The sequence below is a fragment of the Hyalella azteca genome, unplaced genomic scaffold, assembly GCF_000764305.2.
Source record: "Hyalella azteca isolate HAZT.00-mixed unplaced genomic scaffold, Hazt_2.0.2 contig1034, whole genome shotgun sequence".
Taxonomy (NCBI): domain Eukaryota; kingdom Metazoa; phylum Arthropoda; class Malacostraca; order Amphipoda; family Hyalellidae; genus Hyalella; species Hyalella azteca.
In genome coordinates this window covers 183,538-200,660 of record NW_025931366.1, presented here as the reverse complement: position 1 = coordinate 200,660, position 17,123 = coordinate 183,538, and the positions used below count along the sequence as shown (strand labels likewise).

General features: G+C 36.1%; 1 protein-coding gene across 2 annotated transcripts in view; it reads left to right on the top strand.

Annotated features, from left to right (window-relative positions):
• LOC108677916 (S-adenosylhomocysteine hydrolase-like protein 1) overlaps positions 1-17,123 on the top strand; it is a 121,169-nt gene continuing 104,046 nt past the window's right edge. For both annotated transcript variants that reach the window (XM_047881405.1, XM_047881408.1), the window contains exon 1: positions 1-155. In XM_047881405.1, coding sequence (XP_047737361.1) covers positions 48-155 — 108 coding nt within the window. In that variant the 5' untranslated portion in view covers positions 1-47. The remainder of the gene's footprint in view (positions 156-17,123) is intronic.

The following is a 17,123-nucleotide window of genomic DNA, read 5'->3' as shown; positions in this document are numbered from 1 at the left end:
GTTTGGCGTTTGCCCTTACGTGGTGAGGTTGTGCATCGATCGTAAGCATGTCTGACAAGGCGAAAGAAGCCGAGCTTTCTGAGAAAATGGCAAAATTGCCTCTCACAGATGCCGACGAACCACCACTTTCAAAAGCGGTTGGCAGTGCAGAAAAGGTAAGGCCCTGTATAGCTCTTTAATGTGGTATTTTATGTAAAAAATGAAAAGCGGGTTAAAGAATAATCTCCTAGCTCCACAGTCCCACAGAAACAACAGCTGAGCAGCTGCCGACGTTTGTCTGAGACAGAGCTGACGCGTTCTCGAAGATTTCTCGATAGGCGACTACCGGCGTCATAATGATAACGCGATTGTTGTTTGTTTTAGTACCTTATTTAACTGTATATATGCATTTCCTAAGATTTTTTATACATCAAAGTTCAAGTTATCCACATTCCACCGAACATAGACTTACAGTGTCCATAGCAGCTCAAAGTCAAGGCAGTTTCCCAACTTCCATCGAGACCTTGCGCTTGCAATGGCACTAACACAAATGTCGCCAAAGTTCATAGGTTGCCGGCCTCCAATATAAACGATCTATTAAACAGATTTAGTTGAAATATAACTTCTGAAATTTTTTCATGACAGGTTAGGCCGTTAGGGGTTTCCTCATTCTCATGATTATTCAAACAAGAAAGTTTTTGTATCATCATTCACCACTATTATTTTCATTTTGATGTGAAAAGGAGAAAAAGATATCAGTGATTTCTGAGTGAATGCTCACTGGTCAGTGTCATAAATTCATTGTGGCAAACAGACTTTATTTTTTTGACCTGCCAATGCCATACCTACAGGCTACAGCTATTGGAATTGGGATTGGGTCATATGATATGTAGCCCAGCAAGTATCATTAATAACAGCATGAAAAATATAATTTATATGAACTATTGAATGAAATCTTGAAGTAGATCAGGATATAAGAAATAAATTGGTTCCCAAATATCTCTTGTTTATCACTAGGGCTCCCGCCTATGCTAGTTTTTGTCCTCTTGAATTAAGATGACTAGGCCTATATATAGTCATAGAACTTTGTTTCTTTCAGGTTCAACTGCAATTAGTAGTCTGTAGTAGGTACCTAGATGAGACTGGATATAAGGGGATGAGCTCTATATGACTACAATGGCACAACCTATATCTCTAATAATTGAATATATATATATATATATATGTATAGTTAGGCAGTAAATTGTACACACTTTTTCTGTGCTCACCATAAGGCAAAATAGGTACTATGTAAATAATGACAAAGTAAGGTAAACCATATATGTGTGAGGAAAATGTGAGTGTATTAATGTTTTAACTATCATAAGTAGGTAAATAGGGTTAAAGTTGATCAAGGATTATTCTTAATTGTGCCAAATAAGTGGTTACATTTTATGGCCATGTGATTTCTGTTTAGAAAAATTTAAAAGAAACTTTGTTATTTTACAATTACAGTTATAATGAGCTATTATTATTATTCAGAGTATTTCTTTTATCTCCATAAATAAATGCTTATTGTGAGCCAAACATGCTGGTATTTGTCAACTATCTTTGGTATCTCTGAAGAGATGAGAACCAAAGGAGAACATCATATTACTATGGATATTATTATAATAATGTACATTATATTATTATAATATAATACATATTATATATTATTTTTACATGTTATTTGGGATTTTTTTACACAAATTCATAGCATTACTAGGTCTAAATAGTGACATATTCTTACTCACAGCATGAGCAGAGAGCTACTTAGCACTGATGTCTTTTCAGTGGGCCATACTGGGTCACAATGACTCAATGGCAAAAAGTGCATTGATATTTGGATGAAGTCTATCTCATTTTTATGAGTGTATTAATTTGTTTTGAAAATGAAAATGATAAATAACATCAACTGGACCTCTTAAGAAGAAAATTGTGATATCAATTTAATTTAACATTGTAGTGGGAAACTGGAGACTGTCTATCTTGATCTTTCACTTCTATTTGTATTGATTGGCTCATTTGACATTATATATATCATTATTCTTGAATTGTCTTAAGTATATGTAGACATTGCACTCAGGCAAGATGAATCCTATAGCTCAACTATAAATGTTAAGCACATTATCAATTAGTTAAATCTTAGAGAAATGTATTGCCTTATAGCTAAAAAATAGCTTCATTGTTAGCCTCTATTGGTGGTTCTTGTTTTTTGAGTTTCTATATGGATCTAGTAGAATTATTCAACTTCAATGAAGTTTGTAATGTGAAGAAATGTTTATTATATAATATATGTGGAATTTTAACTTTGATTTTCCCCCTGAACTAACAGTATCTCTATACTTTATCTCATTTGACAACAAGTATGTATATTAGTCATGCAATTTACTTTTAGGAGAAATGTAATGTTGAGATATGTTTTATACTGGTGCATTATCTTACTGATATTAAATAATTACGCCTAGCATCTAGCTATACCTATATGTTGCCTCTCTAACTGCCATATTTCTTTATGCATCAAACTCTTTCATCTGATAGAACAAATACATCATGCATCATTGCATCTTTGATTTCAGGCTGTGCTATGACCAGGTGGAGTTTCACCTGTCAATTTTTTCAATGAATAAATTTCAGCAATGTGGTGTGGATGTAATGTGGTAGAATGTGGTTGCTGAAGGATTAAGCTATGCTCCATTTAGTGAGCTCTATAATTGATAACTTTGTGATTATTATATATTTCTTACAATGTACCTTGGTTTTTTGAAAAATGCTTGAATTGCTAAACTTGCTGAAAATTTTCCCCTACGGAAATTAATATTGGGGAATGTTCTCTCGCACAAGAAGTTTTTATGCCAATGCTGTTTGACATCCATAAATGATATTTTAATGCTGATATACAGCCAGTTCTAAGAAAAGTTATTCATAGTTAAAGTTACTGGCATTCATTCAGGTTAGTTAAATACTTCATAACTTTATTTCCGCTGACCGAGAAAGACGAATACATAGGCCATAGCACACTGCTGGCATCTTTCTTAGCATGAACAGAGCCTCTACACACTCTCCTTCTGTGGAGCTCAGGAGGTTGTTCATGAAGCTGCTCGTCTGTTGAACGAAGCCTGCTGTCTGTCTGACATTTGAGAGTTCAAGCTGGCGCTGTCAATGGACAGTGGCACTGAGCTGGGGGCGGTGGCACTGAGGTGGGGGCGGTGGCACTGTGGTGGGGGTGGTGGCACTGAGGTGGCTTGTGCTCGGTCTGCCGATTTCCGTAGAGGAAGTTCTCTTAACTATGTAGTTTGCACGATCCTGTACACAAGGGGAATATAGTTAATGTGTATGAATGACTCAAATATCAAGAGTTTGAAGCGTAAATTAATTCATGTTGACCGTTGAGCCCAAATTTACGATGATAAATAGCGTGAACCGGTCAATGTACCTCTTCGGCAAACAGATGTATACCATCCTTTTTTATGCGAGTTGCCGAAAATTTTAACTGTGATGAAGTTTTATTATTATAAATGTTTTGGACGCGGCTAACAATAAGTACAAGAATCTTTGCGTTAGACGACCGTGAATGGAAATATTGTGATGGAACAAGTAACAATACTGATTCAGTCACCACTGACCTCGTTTTTGGTCGTTAATAAATACTAGTTGCCAAACAACTTCAGTGAAAATTATGAACATGTTCCACTACGAGCGCGAGCAACATGTGTCTGCAAAAATGTAATTGAGTGATTTGTCTGCAAAAATGTAATTGATTGATTTAAATTGTCGTAAATTCTCGAATCCTACGTCGTTTTTTTAATGAGTCATCGTAAGTATGTCAAGTAAGTATGTCATGAACGATCTGCATTCAGCGTCGAATCCATCGTCCTGTTTTACAAGTCTCTTGTGTTAATGAATTCTCGAGAAGTTTGCTCGAGTCGACATACAAATGTGTCCTTACTTGTAGGGAGCTGTGTAGTTCTAGATCCATGAAAATATTGATGAATGTGTTAGTTTTTTTCTATAGTTCGAAATTCTGTATTTGTGTATGTTTTCGCTTTTGATGGAACTTACAGTAATATTTGTATAGTAAATTCGTAACGTTTTTATTAACGCTTCCGTCCAGTTGTTGAAAATTATTGTGGAACCGCATATGAAAATATATAACTATTCTTGAGCGTAGATAACAGGGGCTTAGAGATAACCTTTTAATCTATATATAATGCTTAGTCATCTGGCTGGGCTTGAAAGCAACTCTAAATGCTAGAATCCTGCCTTATAACATGATAATAATAAATCTTATCTTGCAGGTTTTTCCACTGAAAGTGATTTATTAAGAACGTATTATATATGCCTGTAAATTGAGAGAGTAAGGGAATTTATGAGTAATCCTAAAACTTATCTTTGCACCAAAAAATCATTTGATTTATTTCGTCTATTCTAGAGTCGTTTAAAGAAGAAGAACCTGTCGCTTCATTTGTTGGCAATGTTTTCTATTTAGACTGGCGCATTTACACATCTTTTCACATCGCATTTTGAAATATCTCTAATATGTATATTTTTTATGACCACCTACACTAACGTGAATATTTTTTTTATAAATCGATGATTTTAATAAATTTCATTCTGAGATAAATCCGACATTGAACAGTGAATTCGTGGCGCTGAGAAATGCATTTAGCGAAAATAACAAGATATCGGGTAATTTCTTCAACATGTAAAATGTATATATTTAATCTTAATCTTATAAAACAATTAAGATGGAAAAGCTCCATCTATTTAATAATAATTTATAACGCGTACATCATAAAAATTCTGCTGTCATGTCTTGTTTATGTTGAGCGTTCTGGTTGCGGGTAAAGTGTTAGCATGTGAATTTAAAGTCGAACTGCGCTGAAAGTTGAAGTGCTCGCTAGTTATGGTGGTTAACCAACAAACTGAATGAATACTCCAAGATATCGCTTATATGGGTCAAGTTATGACCTTATTTACTTCAATATATAGTGCCGGATATTATCGTCTGTGGTTCTACTGTTTCTCATGTTGTTTCTACGAGGATTTTTTTTTTCTCTCGAGATACGAGGCAGCTGATGATAACAGTTGACTCCTCTTCTGCTAACCCTTCACTCTCTCTCCCTGCCTGCGCTCGATGCTGCTTTTACTACAAAGCTAAATTTTCCAATAATTAATCGTACAAGTATTGTTTGGACGAGCCCTAGGCTCATGAAAATGAACCGATAATTTTCCTGATTGGTAAAACAAACGTCCTCGTTTCTCAGGCCTAAGGCCAGAAATTTTTTTCGTGCTAGTAATTATATTCAAAATACATTTCATAATTAAAGGCATGTAGTTGATTTTCAGCAATTATATTCTAATGACATTTTATTTTTAAAGGCATGTAGTCAGGTCAAAATTGGTGCAGGTCGATTGACGGTTGATTTGCGACCAAGGGACTAATTAGCGATGCCTTTATTATTTACTTGTATCTCGTATCTTGACGGTGCAACGTACACTAACTACATCACGATGAGAACGACAGAATTCGTGAATTTAAGTATCAATAATACCGCCTAAATTACGCTAAAAAACCCAAAACTAATGTTATCTTGTCCGTAAAGAGTATCATTGATACTCATCACACAGAATTTTGAGAGTCCCTCTGGAAAGATTTTTCGCTGGCCGGAAGCGAGCTCCCTTTAATACAAAGGCAATTTGATTAGCATTACCTTTCCGAAAAAAGCGGTCACTTTCAGTAGCAACCAGCAACTGTCTAATTTAATGTATGAGGAGTTGCATAGAAGAGATTTTAATGATTTTAACGTCATTTCATGTTATTTGACTTGTTCTACCTTAATTAAATTCGTTTGACGTTCAATAATGAATTCTCTGTATGTCATGGGAATAAAATTCTTTTGCAAATGACTCGCCTGATGGTCTTTTTTCTTCATTTAATTTTAAACGCTCATGTTATTACCTGGAATAAGTCTGAGAAGAACCATACTGTATTTCCACACCAGGCAACGCGGAACATGTCTAGAAAAACTGGACTGAAGTCGACACAAATACTAGGTGGTGTCCAAAACTATATAAATTCATTCGATTAAAATTTATTCTATGTCCTCAAGTCAACGTGTTGGCTATTCATAAGAAAAGTTTCTCTTTAGCTCCTATAGTTGGAGAAAGTTAGCGCGGATTTCAACATCCCGGCATTGAAGAGAATATTTCGTAAGCCGTCGTCAGGTCGGCGGGGCGGCGCTCCCCTGGCCTTGATGGGCTGCACGTTGCCGCTGCCTCGACCTTTAGCATGAAACCTACTTACATGTCTGAGACCAGGTCTGGGGCCGTGCTATCAAATAGAGTTAAACTGAGATGAGGCCTGGGGCCGTACTATCAAATATATAGTTAAACATGTCTGAGATCAGGTCTTATGCCGTATTATCAAATATAGTTAAACTGAGATGAGGCCTGGGGCCGTACTATCACATAGAGTTAAACTGAGATAAGGCCTGGGGCCGTACTATCAAATATATAGTTAAACATGTCTGAGATCAGGTCTTATGCCGTATTATCAAATATAGTTAAACTGAGACCGGGTCTGGGGCCGTACTATCAAATATAGTTAAACTGAGACCAGGCCTGGGGCCGTACTATCAAAATAGTTAAAGATGTCATGTCTGAGCATAGATTTAGGGCCGCAATATCGAATGTAGTTAGTTAAACATGTCTGGGCTCAGGTTTGGAGCCATACCGTCAGAAAAAGTTGAGCGTTTGTAGCTCCATCAAGCAATCACTGGCAGTTTTTCAAGTTAAACCCACCAATCGCATACGAGAAATCGGCTGCTATACGTGCAGTTGATTAGCCGCTATATACGTGTACCTGAGCGAGTTTAGGAAGTACAGCTTTTGTTCTGTCTGAATGTAACTTTTGATGTGATCATGACCGTCCGATTACGGGGATGCCGATTACGGGAGATGTTTTTGGTGGGTTTCATATTTACAAGACCGCAACTGTGTATAGTCTAAAGTTTTGTTTGTAAAAGTTCGCCAAAACTTTCTGGATGGGTTTAAGACTGATAAATATATTTTACTATGCTTTCATTAGTCTCAATACGGTCAGACGATCTGACGAAATTTTCATTACGGTACAGAAGAGTTGATCGACTTTAAAAGGGGCTGAAATTTTCGTGCCAAGATAGTGATATAGATTTCTGATCCCTGCCAATAGTCTCAAAATTGATGTAACGTTTTTACTTGCATAAACGTGTAACACGATTAGTTGACTTATTGAGCACTGCACATAGTAAATTTCAATTAGTAGAGTTGAATTATCCAATATATTCAACTATTACCATTAAATTTTTGCACTTGAAGCCAAATCGTGAATCTAAAATCGCCCATTCGGTCGAAAGGGGTCGCCCCTATAGCTAGAGCTTGGCGTTCCATCGCTTGCAGCAAGTGTAGCTCCCGCCAGAATAAACGACTTCAAGTTACCCTGATCGTTGCGGGTCACGTATTTTGGTCCTGAAAATTCTGCGCCTTGAGGTCAAATTGAAGTATCGATTTTCTTTTTAAGTCTCTGTATTCTCTGGCGCACTGTTGTCATCAGGCTGTTGCTGAAAGACTTCCATGAACTTGCTTTTTGAGATAACTTGATTTTTCTTTAGCCGAGTGGTAAAAGTGTGTGAGAACCACAGTTTTTTCTTGTCAAGGAGTTGTTAATTTTTTATACGAAGCCTTTGAAATTAGTTATTATCTGTTATATCCTGGAAAAAAGCGTGGGTATTTATATTTCAGTAGCAAGCATACCGCGTCATCGACGCTCGTGCTATGACATGTCAAGATAATCAAAATCACGTTGACCAATATTATTCAAAGTCTCCCTAAGATCATCTGCCGTCTGACATTAATCACATCTGACAACATTGGGGCTTCATATCGTAGTTCTTATACTGGTTTGGAGAGTGTTTGGTGCTTCAGTTTAACCTTTAACCTTTGTGTGCGCGATCGCTGTGCTGCTTTCTCCCTCTTCACCGATCCCATGTCCACCTCCTATACCTGTTAGCCCGAGTGTACGTGGCGTACCGAAGAATTCTCTAACTAAGATTCCACTTTTCCTATAAATATTGGTTGATAAATTGGTCGCGTTTTTTGCATCAGCACTGATACGATCAGGCTAAAGGGTGACATTGATATATATCTAAATGCGCTCTTCTGCTAAGTGAAAGGTATTCGTTTTTTTTTGTAGTCTGGTATAAGAGTAGATTTGACCTATTGCCTCATTCCTTGAAGTCTCTGTATTCTCCGGCTCACTGTTATCATCAGGCTGTTGCTGAAAGACTTTCATGACATCTTGCTCTTAGTAAATAAAGGACTCAAAAGTTTACCTGCTCGTTCACCTGCTGAACGTTTTTATCGATGAGAAACGTTCACCTACTAGCCACACAACGTTGTCGGTATCGCTTCACTGGTTCAAGCGTGATACGTAATAGAGAAAGATACAAAGATAATATGAACGGAGACGATCTACAGGAGATGAAGCCGAGTATGTGTTCATCGTGCATGCCACTACTAGTATTGCATCAACTAATTAAGGGGATATCTGTTTACTTAAGTGCCTACCACCGCTTTGTTAAATGCTACTGATTAGAACTAGTATACCTTGAATCCTTGTGTACATGAATCCCTCTATCAGCACTGCGTACGTTGAGGTTGAGTGTTGATGGTAAGAGAATTTGATTTGATTGAAACATTTTTATAATAAGTATAATTTGAGCTCGTCATTCAACGTTGAATCAAAACTCTGACGTTTGTATTGAATTTGCATTATTTATGAGGCACATTTTTTCCGTTCGCGCCCCCGGCGTGTTTTCTTTCAATTGAATCGTGTGATTGGTTGTATAGTTTGCAGCGTTGCGCCAGCTGCGTTCAATGAATGTGCTTCTGTTCTGAATTCATTCACTCACTGAACGTGATCTCCGCCTGCCTCTCATTCCGCTGCTGTGTTCAACGTTCTTTTGATTTCTCGATGAATTACCGACCATTTGCATTTATTAAGACCTAATTTTGTTCATTTTAGCAAGGGCTTCAAATCTTCATTTTAGCCAGGGCTTGTTACAAAATTCATGTATTCTTTTTAATTTACTGAATTTTTAATGGATTCAGCAGAATTAGTAGCAACAAACAATATATTATCGTGAGCGAGACTTAGATACTCTCGGTTTTAGTTCTTCAAAAAAAATGAATCTAGATTAATAACTGTGAAAATGTTGTCTGGGCCTTCGAAAAAATTCGGCGATTATAACTGTGAAAATATTACATGTATTCTTATAATTAAAAAGCCGCAACTGATAATGTTCTGCGTTTCTAATTGTATTTTAAAAATAATTTTCAAAACATTTAAATAACCTCGGATGTTTCTCGCATGAGATTACGTAAGACAGGTTACACGGTTTGAGTTAAAGGGTTGCAAGGTATCCGTAAATAAGATGAGTGTGGCTTTAGTTTTTTCCCTAGTCCTAGACAGCGGTATGCAGTGAAGTGACAATAAACTATGAAGCTGTTATTGCAAATATCTTCTGTAATGAACTGAGTTGTCTGAGAGCAGCTTGAAGCAACATACCACGTACACTGTTAGAAAAACGGTGAAAAAACGGTCCCACTGGCGTTCTAGTGGCCGGTCGCCCCATGAAAATAAACTGTTTCGCCGTTTTTATCAGATGTTTTACGGATTTCTAGTGTTAAATTAGAATAAAAACGGCAACACGGTGTTTCTTTTCACGTGCCGACCGGCCACTGAAACGACGGTAATACCGTTAACGGTAATTTTTCTAACAGTGTATACCTTCCTTTATGAACAGAATCACGGGAATGGCTGCATGGCCTCGCTATATCGACGAGACAAACTATTTCATGATATATATTATATTTTCATGATATTGTTCTTATTTATTATAACCTATTCGAGTGACTATAAAAACTTTTGGATGATATTAGTTCGATATCACGATCACTGTTTGAAAATGAGATAGTTATAAATATTAGGCTCGAGAACGTCAAGAATTTCACTGGCACGGCATATGAGAACTGCACCAAGAACTTGGTAAGAAGAATTAAGGCTTGTTGTTGTTTTGTTATTTAACCATTGTCTTTATTAGAGATCATCGAAGGTTATTAAAGGGGCTGCAGAATCGAATAATCAGTCATTATTGTAATTATTTGTTGCAACGCTGTACTCAGCTGCGAATCATTCAATGTTTTCGTCTTGATGACGACATACGTTACATACATCGAAAGCTAAGCAAGATGATATGGTGAAAAAATCGATAATCATGAGCCATATAATAAATCTTGATAACGAGTATTACTATTAACCACAGCACCAACTTTATTCAACAAGTCGCGTCGAAAGGGGCGACCTCTACAAATTGTAAATAGATAGTACTTTCTCTACATGTCATCTCATTTTTATTTCTGTTATCTTCGATTTTAGTTCTAATGTCCTCAAGTTTAGGTGAATTGTTTGAATGTGAATTTTAGGTTACTAATTGCTTGTACCTGTGTTCTAGGTTTTGAACTGACGATGGAGCTGGACTCCGAAACGTTTTCTCTTATGAGAAATGATGAAAATTTTGGCTATTTTCTTTGCTTTTAAATTCCTGGTAATTTATGTTATAATTATGTTCTCGCATGAAGGGCATGGTAAGTTGTATTATTAGTGGTGCATTATAGTTTTATCTGAAGTTGTAGGATGACCACTCGTTCTATTAAGTGTAGTTTGGTCGTGACCGTGCAAATGCTTTAGAATAAGTTATGTCTTGGATCTGACAGCGCTATATCTTCGGCAGGCAGGTGATGGAAACTCGAGTCAAACCTTGTCCTAATCATATGGTCGAATTATTTCTATTCTTTATACGGTGGCTGCTGCTGTGGCTTACCTGTTTTAAATTAATTGAATTTAATATTTTTTTTATTAAATTATGTGATTCCGAATTAAATTCTTTAAATTTTGATTCATTCACATTTCACAAAGTATAGAATCAAATGGACAATAGTTTTTTATATTGCGTTTGGTTTGGATTAATGGTGAAGTGTGCTTCAGGTTTCTTAACTTCAAATAAAAATGTTAGTGTTGATCAAATTCAAGTCCCTGGATACATTAATTGTGAATCGTTTTAATTTTGAGTTGTAAAATTAATAATAAGGTTTACTGATGATAATAATAATGATGATTTGCTTGCAATGCTTTAAAATAGCGAGTTGATCTTACTCAATGAGAATATTATGGTAGAAATATTTCGTGAAATAATCCGTTTATATTATTAGATGAATATTTATGTGACAGAATACATGAAATAACTCAAACTTGCCAGCATAAATGCCTGATTTTTTGTTTACGTTTTGCCAGGAATGTTATGACAGATTATAATGTTTATAAAAAAACTTCATTCGTTCACTTCTTGTTGTTCATGCCGAAACAGTTTAATCAAATTAATTTTTTTCTCAAAGAACTTTAAATTGTTTTGCTATTGAATCTCGTTAAGAGTACAAATCAACTAAGTTCTAAATTTCATTAGAGTTAATCGACTGCTTATTCTGAAGTATTTTTATTTCTGTTTAATTTCGCCAAAATGTCAATTTTGTTATGAGAAAACAAAATTTGATTGCAAGTGCGTAAAACTTTCCGTGAATCCTTTGCAGTTCATTTACCTTGGAGCGACGCTGGATCCATAAGTTGCTTCCAGAATTGCCAATATGAAATGAAATGGAAATTGCGTTCCAATTTGCATCACGAAAAGTTTAGCACGGGAAGGAAATCGTCATGCGTATTTTCCTACTCCTGAGCCTATACTTTCAAAAAAAAAAGTTGAGAGATCGTAAGTTCATTAGCCAATCATTGACGGCCTTTCAATCAAAATCCACCAATCATAGACTAGAAAATATATCTTGAGTATACTTACGTTCACTTAGCGAATTTTGAAAGTATGGCCCCTGAACACTTGGTCCTGGATACTCGAGTTTACGTTACACTCAGAAAAATTGAGACTTTGTCCAAATAGCGATGCACTTCTTGCCCTTTTTATATGACCCATTTCAACCCAGTTTTAGGCGGCTGAAGGACTTATTAGTAATATATATGCAGAATGTGCTACTATGACAACGTGACCCATTCATATTTATGAGTGGCACGTATTGGCATTATACCCACACTTATTCATGACATACAAATATGCGAGTTTTTTATTCCAAGTTTTCTACTAAATTGGTCAGAATAATTGGCATAAATGGATGTTTCTTTGTCACCCTTATCATTGCTTGATAGCAAGTTCAGCAATTTAAATTAAGTTTTGTCACTTGTATTATGAATCGAGCTATATTTCCATATTTCCTATTCTTTATGTGGGTACTCACGTGATGATGAACATGAAGATTGGACCCTCGAGATGAGCCTTCGACACTCCATTATTTACTGATAACCGGTGTCTCTTGTAAGGCTTATTGCTAAGTATCAAGACGCCATTATACACTATTGTGTGTAATTTTTTTTTCGTTATATTTGTGTTTTTAATCACGTGTAGAGGTTTCTTAGCGAGCTTGATGAATATTTAACACACACGGACAGTTATGTTAATGTATAAGGTTGTCCAACTGTCATACTACTACATTTATGAGCCATATACATGTCGAGAGACACAATAATGAATGGCTAGCATGTGGACGCTGATGAAGCAAGACTTCTTTTTAACAAGGCTATGCAAAATGAACTTATTTGAGGTAGATGCTTCAAATTCTGTTTGATTGCTAAATACAGTTCATTTTCGTTGTAAATTTTTGGTCTGGAAAATAGTTCTACATAATCTTTGCTTAATGATAACAAGTGGTGTGTTAACAAATTAAAATATAAAGAAATTCTACCAGAATTATGCTCAACATGCAAATACTCTTTCCACTTATGTCAGTACTTCATGTCATTATTAAACATGTATTTAAATGATTTTATTATGTATTGAAATATACATTAAATGTATTTAATGTGGCACATCATGGCACATTCCCTCTAATATATAAGTACGCAGCCGGAAGAATGGCCTGAAAGAAGAGGATGCACATTTTCTTCAGTGGCTTTGTTTCAAGCTGAAGACTTGACTGGGCTTGCCCCCCGAGAAATGATCAAAAATTTATACAAATAGCGATGTACTTTTTGTCCTTGTATGTGTCATCCTGACCAAGTTTGGTATTAAAATGGCGTATCAGTTCTACGATGAGAAAGTGTGTCAATATTTGGACAGTATGACCCATTGATTTGCCTGAGGCCTGAGGACTTTGGAATATTTAGTCATTAGTGTTGGTAGTTCACATACAGGTGCTATTATACGGTTATAGGTTCCTGCTACGGCGACGGTATTTAAGTTGAATTTTCTTACGTGGTCTGTTCTTCGTGTCGAGTTATAATGCAGACGCCCATTGATTGATAGACGGGCCTTCTAAATAAGTTGTAATGATTTTATAAAATCGTTCTAAACAGTTCGAATTTCTACATACTTATAAGTTTTTCTTGAAGCTTTATATGTCAATGGGAAGGCACTCAAGGCACTCTATTAGTTATTTGTTATTAAGGGTTCTCTCAGTAAGAGTGATAAGCACTTCCTTTAAATTCATCTTTAATGTGGGAGATGTTAACCACTAACCAGCCTGCCTTTCCTGTGCGATAAAAACTCCGTCATATCAAGTCATTGTTTCCAGTTATTAATTTATAGAATTATATATTATTTATTTATGTTTAATTATTCAATAGTAATTAAGATTCTTCTTCACTCTAACTCGCATCACAATTGAAGGCTCTTATTTATTATTATTATCATTAATATTATTATTTTATTTGGCTTATTTCCTATTGGAGGTTTCGTTTCTCAACTGTGTTCTTCTTTCAGTTTTTAATAGTAAAAGCTGTAAGACCACTCACATTAAACAGGTCCTACATATCAGAATTCAAAAGTTGCAAATGTTTCAAAGATTTCAGTTTCAAATTTCGAATAAAAAAACATTTTGAATTTTTGAAGATCTGGGGCTGCTCCATGTGACCCACATCTCAGCGGCCAAACTGCTTGTAACTTTTTTGTGCATGTGTGGACTGTCGTCATTATTCGTCAGCGTCTGTAAATTATATATTGTTAATGTCAAGGATACGATCTTTGCCGTACGCTATATTGAGTACCGGTACTCGGGTGGCAATACAATAATGCCAGGTGTAATTACGGACTTCTCTTGTTAGCTCGTGATTCTACGTACGTGTGAATGAATCTTTTCTCAAATACGCTCGGTATACTAACTTGAATTTCGATTTTATCTGGCGATTCCAGATTAATGTAATTAACTTCTGTTCATTTCGATCCCGATGTGATTTTGCAGAGTTAATTTTTTATGTTTCATTCCTCGTCGTTGATATTTTGCTTGTTGGTGCATAATTGAAATTTTCACAGCTGCATACCTACTCCAAAATTTATCTAATTTTTCACCTAACTGTGTTTCCTATCTCACCGAAATTAAATTTTAAGCGTTACCACTTCACATTTATTCATCCAGAACATTTTTACAATTATAAAAATTACCGCGCTATATATATGAAGCCCCTTCTATCGGATAGTGTTGCTGCTCGTCCATGGCGCACTTTGAGAAATTAACGGGCAAATTGTCCAAATAGTGACTATACGCCGAAATTAGTTCCAGTCACTATACGCCTCAACTGCCACATGGCAATGTTTTGCTCGTCCTCGCGTTATAAGTGAAATGTGGTTTAATGACATTTTTCTTATTATAACATGTTTTAAAAGATGCACTTGCATTCCAGTTACATTTGTAATCCCGGCTTGTGTGTTCTTTATTGAGAATCGCTTCGGTTCGTGCAGAGATTTTCCAATCAGTGTCATGTACTTTAAAATATCACACAAAGTGCAATAATGAGTGTTTACCATTTTCAGCATTTGCTTTGAAATGTATTTATATTCATTCAAGTTCTTGATGTGATTGAAATTTCAAATTATGATTTAAGTATACGGCCATATAACCACCATGTATCTTTTTTCCAGGTGTGTGACAAGGTCCGGGGTTATCGGATACTTCTTACTCCAGGGTATGAATTTATTTATAAATTTATTATCTAGCTTATATTTCAGTTACAGATTATGAAGCATATCATTTCCTTGCCTCCAAGGTTTTTCTTCTGTGACGTAGTTCAGGTTGATTCAACATTTTTGCCGAGCAATTTATATTATGGATGAAAAGTTTTTTCCCCTGAAGTGTTCCGAGCCAATCGTTTAGGATCTTCCAATCCTTTTGGCAGTTAGAATTTTTGGTTAATATTAGATTTTTCTTTGCTCTAGACAACTTTCCAGCTGAAACACAAATCCAACTGAGGCTTATCCACAATTTAATATGTCCAAATTTTTACAGAAAAATTTCAAACTCTTTTGCTATGTGCACAAGTTTTAGCATATAGGGAAACATGACAAAGCGGTGTGTAAATATTTAGACGTAAGAATCTGAATAATTCGGCTTGCGGTTTGTCAGGTAGTCTAAAATGTATGCGTTAAATTTAAGAAATCTATTGAAACAAAAAACAATTATAACGATGATGAAAGATTTCGAGCGAGTCGTTTCTTGTCGAAATATGAAGCCTGTAACTGAGGCTTTTGAAAAATGCTGAAGTGCATGAGTATGTTTTAAAATAAGCTAGTGAACGCTTGCTGCCTATCATTATCTTCTGTTTCCGATTATTTCATCGCAATATTTTATTCTACAAGTTGCCACGCTGCAGTTTACGGGAGCTACCAGCGACGCAAGAACAGAGCCCTCTTAATAATAAATAATAGAGCTTTACGACGCTCTTCTCACACAGCTGTCAAGTGCATTGCCTCGCTTTTGAGCTGCATGTTATGGGTGATAAGTTAGGGATAAGCTGTCTAGCCGCTCAATTCGCACGTACGTGTGGCCTGGAAATGTTGCAATTAACTTTGTATTTTTCAAGTTCATTATTTATTTATTGCATGTCCTCAGGTACGAAGATCATGGATAATACTATTTTTGATACTTGTATAGGCGGCCGACCATTACGATCGTTCCTCACTGTACCTATCACCTCTCAAGTACTGAAGTTCCAGTATGATAACCGTGGGTGAAAAAATTGCCGAGAAGAATGTAATTAATTCGTAGTGTGGGCTCGTAATTTATAGGCTGTGAGTAATTGCGCTGATGCTGGTTATTATGCTAGGTAATTAATTCATTACAAAACTTTGCATGAAGAAACGAACTCATAGGACGTTCCGTCAATAATAAATGTTCTGTCAAAACGTTGAGCTCTCTAATTTCTAGTTGAGCTCTGTATTTTTAATTTTAAATGTATATATACCCTCAAAACCACAATTTTTCCCAACAAGAATGGATTGGAACGTCGTGCCAATTGAAGAGTAGTAGGACCAAATGGCCTAAATCTATGTCAGAAATACTAAATTATTTCATATTCAAACCATTCTATAACCTATTACCATATAACCTATTATCGGTTAGTTTCTGCGATTGTAAATAGATGTTTTGACCGCATGCAAGACGGACGGCATCGCAGGTCCATATTTGCTAACGTCGTGAGCGACACGCGCTTATGTCGTCAATATCACGCAAAATTGACCCCAGAGTCACGTCTCTAATGTCGTGAGCGACACTCGCTTCAGTCGTCACCATCACGCAAAATTGAACCCCAGAGTCACGTCTCTAACGTCGTGAGCGACACGCGCTTCAGTCGTCACCATCATGCAAAATTGACCCCATGCAGACTCGCGTCTCTTGAAAAACGCTTCTCTGCTACCGACAGTTTCTTTAGACGCTGAGAGATTCAGGGGAGTAGGCTGCTGAAGCAGGGACACGTTCTTCTCTTTTATAAAAGATGAATTAATTCTTTTACGGACAGAATCGCCGGATATCTTCGCGATTGCTTATATATCATTCGCAGATGGGAAGATGAAAATGATATATTATGTTTTTTTTAACAGGATCGCGATGTATCTTCTCTGTTGCATACAAAAATGAAAACCTCGTCGCGTGTCTAGTGAATATTTTCTTCCTCTGCAGTCTAATATCTCCGTAAA